At 38.8% G+C, this 7,550-nt stretch overlaps 1 protein-coding gene across 2 annotated transcripts; it reads right to left on the reverse strand.

Moving 5' to 3' along the window:
- Positions 1 to 758: 758 nt before the first annotated feature.
- LOC121248869 (G-type lectin S-receptor-like serine/threonine-protein kinase LECRK1) lies at positions 759 to 3,247 on the reverse strand. 2 transcript variants are annotated; one of them, XM_041147474.1, is made up of 2 exons: positions 2,913 to 3,247; positions 759 to 2,495 (listed from the first exon to the last, which is right to left on the reverse strand). In XM_041147474.1, the coding sequence occupies exons 1-2, from the start codon at positions 3,209 to 3,211 to the stop codon at positions 836 to 838; spliced, it is 1,959 nt and encodes a 652-aa protein (XP_041003408.1). In that variant the 5' UTR covers positions 3,212 to 3,247; the 3' UTR covers positions 759 to 835. The 2 variants fall into 2 exon arrangements, with proteins under 2 accessions (XP_041003408.1, XP_041003407.1); XM_041147473.1 differs by having other exon boundaries at positions 759 to 3,247.
- Positions 3,248 to 7,550: the final 4,303 nt, after the last annotated feature.

Consider the following 7,550-nt stretch of genomic DNA (forward strand, 5'->3'; position numbering starts at 1 on the left):
TCTGAAAACAAATGTTTTTGATTTTACATTCTGAAAGTAAATATTTTGTTCTGCATTCTGAATTTTGAAAATGCTCATGTTTATATACTAGTATATATCATCTGCTTACTGAGTTATTGATAATTCACCCCTTATCTTCACAATATTTTTCAGATAATTTGAATATTTCAGCTGAGGACCAAGATTATAGAGCATGAGTGAGATGATTTAAGCATAGAATGTTTCTATGAGTACTGACATTTTTTTGTTAAGTTGTTTTGTCGTGCTCTGATGACTTGATATTTTGGGAAGTTGATTATATCAAGGTAGTTAGTTGGAAACAACAATAATTTCTGTATGACATTGAAAATTTGAAGTCATAAATATATTGTTGAAATGTGAGTTTAATTTATAGGAAATAACTCTCCGACCGTATCCGGAAATGGGGCGTTACAGTGAGAGAGGACTTTACGTGCAGAGAGAGAGAGATAAAGTGGAGAGAGAAAAAGAGTGTAACGTGAGAGAGAGCCTGACTGCATGCTTCCTGGCGGTGGCTAGGCGGCTATGGTTAAACTGTTGGCTACTGTGGGGGAGGATGGAAGTGGGTATTGCACCGTGGCTTCGGCTGATGCAAGGTGTGGCTCTCGGTTTGGCCATAAAGTCTAGGGCCGGTTTACCTAGTGTCCATGTTGACCAATCTCAAGTTTGGCCATAAACCATGGGTGTTACAGATAATAGGTAAATATATGGTGTTATGGGTTCAAATATACAAATATATGTATAGATCATTTGAGTAGAATTATTATAACAAGTTTAACAAACAAACAAACCCAAAAAAAAAAAAAGAAGAAAAACATTACAACGCTTTTCGGGAAGCATCAAGGGAAGCAGATAGAGATGGAGGGACTGGAATATCGATTGTTCCTTCCAACATCAGGATCACACTCTTCATTGATGGACGCAAAGCAGGGTCTTCTTGAATGCACCATAATCCCACCTTCACCATTCTTTCCAGTGTTTTGAAGTCAACATTTTCATCAGCTTCCACAAGCTTATCCAACTCTCCAACCACAAAGCAATTATATACCCAACTAGAAAGACTTATCTCATCTGCCGTTGGGACGTTTACTTCTATACTTCTTCTACAACATACAATCTCCAAAACCAAGATACCAAAGCTATATGTGTCTGCTTTCGCTGATATCAAGGCATTCTTTTGCCATTCGGGTGCAAAGTAGGAATACCCAGTTGTCTGTTTGCCTCCCGTAGTCTTTCTTGATTGATTTGGCAGTAAATATAGCTTCGCCAGCCCAAAATCAGAGATCTTTGCTGTCCATGTGTCATCCATGAGTATATTCTGTGGCTTTATATTGCAGTGGATGATATGGACTTCACACCCTTCATGCAGATAGAGGATCCCTCTAGCAACATCAAGTGCAATTTTTACTCGTTCTTTCCAAATGGGGCGTATCTCGGCCTTGAAGAGAAGATCTGCAAGTGAGCCATTGGGCATGTATTCGTAAACAAGAAGCTTTCTAGAGCCCTCAATACAAAAACCAAGTAATTGAACCAAGTTTCTGTGATGAGTTTGTCCAATTGCAGTCATTTCAGCTCGAAATTCCCTTTGCCCTTCTTCCACAACTTTCTCTAGCCTTCTAACAGCAATAGTTTTGTTACCTCCATGCATAGTTCCTTTATAAAGAGCTCCAAAAGTACCCTTACCTAACTCCTCCTTAAAGCCATTCGTTGCTTTCTCGAGCTCTTTATAAGAAAATGATCGCAAAGTAAATTCTTCATTTAATCCCAAGTTCACATTTTCTGACAGCAATCTATACGTACGAAATTGATTCCTGTATCTGCAGAAACAACAGACAGCAAAGAGGAAACACAAGCATGAAATGAAACCCAAACTTGTAGCAAGAATCAAAAGTAGTCCTCTTTTGCTTTCGAATCTGATATTTTCCCTTGTCACTTTGAAGAAGGCCGTAGTTGGTTGGCTTTGATCACTTTGAAGAAGGCCATATCGAAGTGGAAGCTTATGTTTGGAGCAACTATTATTTCTATACAGTACCGCCCCACAGTTACAATCTATCAAGCAAGAGTCGCGGCAATCTCCCTCCTTCATTGATATTACTATAAAGTAAGGATGATCCGTCCACGACACATGATGGACCGGAACGATACTATACAGCATCACTCGATCTTCAGTACCAGTACGTCTGCAATCATTGTTATTGAAGTTCCTGTAGCAACCTAGGAACTTATTGCCGTCGTTAAAGAAACGAAATCCGGGAAAACACATACACTCGGCTTTCTCGCCCATGAACGAACAGTAACTGTTGAGGCCACAGAAGCCTTTGACATAACATTGGTTGGGCAAGGCCCTCCACTCTGTCGATATACTTGAGCTATTATCTGATCTCTCAAAGTGGTGTGAATACAATCTAAAGATCCCATCTGCATCAAGCGTTGCCCGGTGGATGACAGCTCCATTATTCTTGTCAGGATATGAGCTACTTGCCAAAACACGTTTGGCCAAATCAGTACTAGTTAGCATTGCTAGAACGCCTTGACAACTAAGTGACATCTTTGTAGTACTAGTACTATAAGTTTCAGAGGACCAATAAGAGTCATCTGATTCATACGAGCTATTAACAGGGTAGGCAACGAGGTTTCCATCTGACTGCATACGAAGAAAATATGGTCCACTCGATTGGTCTGATTTAGACACACTCGAAACTAATTTCTGGCCGATAAACAGATTCTGACATCCTAATATGGTGTCAGTTGGAAAACGAAAGCTTTCCCAGATTATATAAGAATCATTTTTGTAGAGCACAAAGTTACCGGAATCAAGCATAGCAGCTGAAGCTGCAGGTTCAGGCACATCAAAAATGGATTTTTTTAAATCGTGTCCAGTTCGAAGCACTAGCTTACCATCTTTAGTAAATTCGAGTGTAGCATTTGAGGAGGTTGATGGGTCATCTCGATTTGCCGTCCAGATGATTATCTTTCCGGTTTGATTAATCAGCCATATTCCGATTGCAAAACCGTCACCTTGTGGATAGAAACCGAATGCAAAAAGGCCCGATGGTGAGAGCCATGAAGTACGGTTTTCACCGGGGGAAAGTGAAGAAGCCGGGGGTATGACGTTGGAGAGGTTACTTTGGGCATTTGCGTTGAGAGAAAGTACGAGAACAAGCAGCAAACGTAGATTTGCTTTAGAAGCCATGAGATGAAGAGTGGGAGACAGACGCGAGGATTAATGAGGCCAATGACTACCAGATAATGTTGACACAGATATATATTAGTTCACTGTTCACTGTTCATTACCAAAACCAAAACATACGTTTGGTTGTTGCTGTCATGTTCGTAAATACCACATTTTTGGGTTCTTTACCGACTCTATTAAGCATTTTTCAATTAGTATTGCTCCGCAAGGCATCTTGACTTCATGATCAAGACTCTAGCCTCAAGAAGACGCGGTTTCAGGGCTGGGTAACTATTCCCTCAACTTTTTAAATTTTATGATAAATAATTTAATTTTTTTATATTTAAAAATAAAAATAAAAATAATATTATAATAATATTTTATTTTACTTTCAACAAAACATCTTATTTAAATTGCGTAACTAAATGATACAGTCTTCACTTAATTTCTATCATGTCTTTTGACTATAGAAAACGTCATAGTCTTAACTAGCCTCGTTTGGTTACACAGTTAAAACAAAATAAGATGAGATGTTTTATTAAAAGTTGAATAAAATATTGTTAGAATATAATTTTTTAATATTATTCTTATTTTGAGATTTAAAAATTTTGAATTCTTTATTACATTTCGTGTGGTAGTTTGAAAAAGTTGTAATGATGAGATGAGTTGAGATTAGATAATTTTAAATATCCAAACTGGGCCAATAGGATTAGAAAAACGTCAGTCTTTTAATTTCCATCATGTCTTTTGATTATAGAAGACACGAATTCAAATTCAATTGGATTAGGAAAACGTTATAGTCATGACTTTGTCATAATGTCTTTAATTCGTAGTGGTGGAAATAAGTGATACAATATGAATCCAATATGAATACGACATGAAATTAGTATATTTGAATTTGATATAAACGAACTAAGTAAACGTTAATTTCCATCATGTCTTTCGACTCTAAAAGACCCAGACTCAAATTCAATAAGATTAGGAAAACGTTATAGACATGACTTTTCCATAATGCCTTTAATTTATAAGGGTGTCAATATGTGATACAACGTGAATCCAACACAGACACAATATAAAATTAATGAATTTGAGTTTAAATAAAATATTATTATTATTTTAAAATTTAAAAAAGTTAAATTATTTATTATATTTTGTGTAAAAATATAAAAAAATTATAATGATAAAAATGAAACGAGATACTATAAGATGAAACACTTGAACAAACACTTTCAGTTACCATCACCGTTTACTGTTCATTACGAAACCCAAAACATATGTTTGGTTGTCGCTGTCATTTTCGTAAATACCACATGCATGGGTTCTTTACCGACTCTATTATGCATTTTTCAATTATTATTGCTCCACAAGGCATCTTGACTTCATGATAAAGACTCTAGCCTTAAGAAAAAAGCTAGCTAGTATCCTCTCTTTTTTCTCTGGAAAGAGGTGGAGTGGTGAGTATGTGAGTGGAACGTGGGAGGCGGTTATAACGGCAAGAAAGGAATTTTAGAGGTGGTCCCCGCTGTGCGAGGAAGGTTGCTCTGGCTGACAACTGCCGTCAGGTGTCAGAAGAGGATGGAAACTACGATGGAAGGAGTGAAAATCAACCATGAGACGCCATTTTCAGTGAAAACTCTAATGCCTATTACTGAAGAATGGAGGATTTGGAGGAAAAATGAAAGGAGTTGAGGCTGCTTGAGAAGGAAAGTAAGGAGATTGTGATTGATGATGATGTACCAGAGGAGCTGAAGATGAAGGAACAAAGGACTTTAATGGCGAAACTCTGTTCGACAAGGCTGATCAACAAAGAAATGCTGGAAACCACGCTAGGAAGAATTTGGAGAATCAGTAAGGAAGCTCTGTTTACTAAGGTGAGTCCAAATGTCTTCGCTATTGTGTTTGATAATATTACTGACAAGCAAAGAGTATGGTCGGGAAGACCATGGCTGTTTGACAATCAGCTACTGGTCCTAAAAGAGTTTGATGGGAACACTCCTCTCAAACAAATAGAATTCCACACAGAGAGTTTTTGGGTGAGACTTCACAACTTACCACTATCATGCATGACAGAAAAAAGAGGAAAACAAATAGGGGATACGGTGGGAAAGGTGGAGAAGGTAGATGTACAGGAAGATGGAAGTGGTTGGGGGAAGTTCTTGAGAGTTCAAATCCATATGGATATAACTCAACCCCTAACAAGAGGTAGAACACTCACAGTTAAGGGAAATAATTTCTGGGTTCCCTTTAGCTATGAGAAGATGCCAAGAATATACTTCTCGTGTGTATGCATTTACCATGGCATTTCTGGATGCAATAAGGAGGGGAACTTGAGAGGAGAAGGAAACCAGTATGGCCAATGGATGAGGGCAGCACAATCTCAAAGAAACAGGCTGCTTAACAGTGGTTATAGGAGAGCTGAAGAAGGAAGTAGATGGAGGAGTGAAAAGGAAAACTTAACTCAAGATGGGGTAAAAGAGAGGGAAACAGTAGAAGAGAGCATGAGGGAAAAGAGAAATAGTGAGGAAGAGACAAGAGTGAGTGAAAAAAGCCAAGAAAGTGAAAATGGGGTGAGTAAAAAATCAAAGGAGGGAGGGGAGGTAGTGGGGGACAGCTTCTTAGAGGCAGGCTGGACTAAACAAGTTGATCTAATTGATAGGGGAGATAAAAATTTGCAGGAAGTTGAAGTGCAATTTGAGCCTATGGGGAGAAAGGAAAATCCTGAGAAAGAAGTAGGGAATGAAGGCAACATGGTGATGGATAAGGAGGTAATCAAGAGGAAGGTATGGAAGAGGAGAGCTCGAACTAAACACAAACCAGAAGGGACATATTCAACAAAGAAAGAACAAAAGAAAAGAACTGGGGCTATGGTAGAGGGAATGTGTGGTGACAAGTTAGGCAAGAGAAGAAAAGGGTATGGGATGGTTGACAAACCTATTGCAGTGGCGGAGGCTGTTTTACAGCCTTGCCAATCATCATGAAACTCTTGAGTTGGAACTGCCGAGGGTTGGGGAACCCTCGGACAGTTCAAGATCTCTGCTCTATGGCAGAGAAGGCAAAACCCAGTATAGTTTTCATCATGGAGACTAAGCTTAATAATAAGAAATGCGATATTATAAAGAGAAGACTAAGGTGTGATGGATGTTTTGGAGTTGATGCAGTTGGAAAGGAGGGGGGGGGGATTGGCTCTATTTTGGAATGAGGAAGTGCAACTGGAAATTTTAAACTATTCCCAAAGACATATTAATGTTTGGATTGGAGGAAAAGAGGAAATTAGATGGCTGTTAACTTGTTTCTATGGCCCACCTGAAACTGTGAAGAGAAAAGAGGCATGGTGTTTACTTAAAACTATGAAACCCAGTGGCAATGAGGGCTGGTGTATAGTAGGAGACTTCAGTGAAATTATTACTAATGATGAGAAGTGGGGAGGAAAGGCTAGACCTGAAAACCAAATGGAAATGTTTAGAGAATTCATGAGAGATGGAAGCTTGTTTGATCTGGGTCGGAGAGGTGACAAGTACACTTGGAGTAATTCTCATATAGATGCAACCTTCACTAAAGAAAGGCTAGATAGAGCCGTGGCAAATCCTCAATGGATGAACACTTATATTGAGTCTTGGGTGGAAGTGATGGTGGCTAGAACTTCAGACCATAAGCCATTGTTAGTTCATATTTATGCAAAGGAACCTTATTCAAGGTTGCAGATAAGGCAGAGAAACAGGGGCTTCAAATATGAGGCTAGTTGGGCTTTAGAAGAAGAGTGTGAAGTGATTCTTAAAGAGGCCTGGATAGGCTTTTCAAAGGTCACTGGGTTTCTAGATAATACCAGGAAAGCATTTCAAAGATGGAATAAAAACAAGAAGCAAAGGCACGGGCAGGAAGTAGAGGAAAAAACCAAGTCCTTACAACTTCTACAAGCTATGGAAAATGGAAGTAATGTGGAGGAACTCAGGAACGTCACCAAAGAGCTGCATCTAGAATTAGAGAAGAAGGATCTTTGGTGGAAGCAACGAGCAAAGAGAAACTTGTACAAGCATGGAGATAGAAACATAAAGTATTTCCATGCTTGTGCCAACCAAAGAAGGAAAAGAAATTTCATAAATGAAGTGGTTGATGAGAATAACAGAAATTCCACTGGTTTCAAGAAGGTGGAAGAAACCTTTAGAAAGTATTTTAGCAGGCTGTTTCAAACTACTAACCCAAGTCAGGAGGAGATTGAAAGGTGTCTAGTGGGAATGAGTAAGAGAGTAACTATAGAAATGAATGAAAGGTTGTCAAGAAGGTTCACACCAACAGAAGTGGAGGAAGCTGTGAAACAAATGGCCTCATTAAAAGCCCCTGGTCCAGATGGCTTTGGACCATG

The sequence above is a fragment of the Juglans microcarpa x Juglans regia genome, chromosome 2D (genome assembly GCF_004785595.1).
Source record: "Juglans microcarpa x Juglans regia isolate MS1-56 chromosome 2D, Jm3101_v1.0, whole genome shotgun sequence".
Taxonomy (NCBI): Eukaryota; Viridiplantae; Streptophyta; class Magnoliopsida; order Fagales; family Juglandaceae; genus Juglans; species Juglans microcarpa x Juglans regia.

Excerpts from the sequence above, each read along its gene's own strand:
- LOC121248869 (XM_041147473.1), bottom strand. The coding sequence starts at position 3,211 with ATGGCTTCTAAAGCAAATCTACGTTTGCTGCTTGTTCTCGTACTTTCT.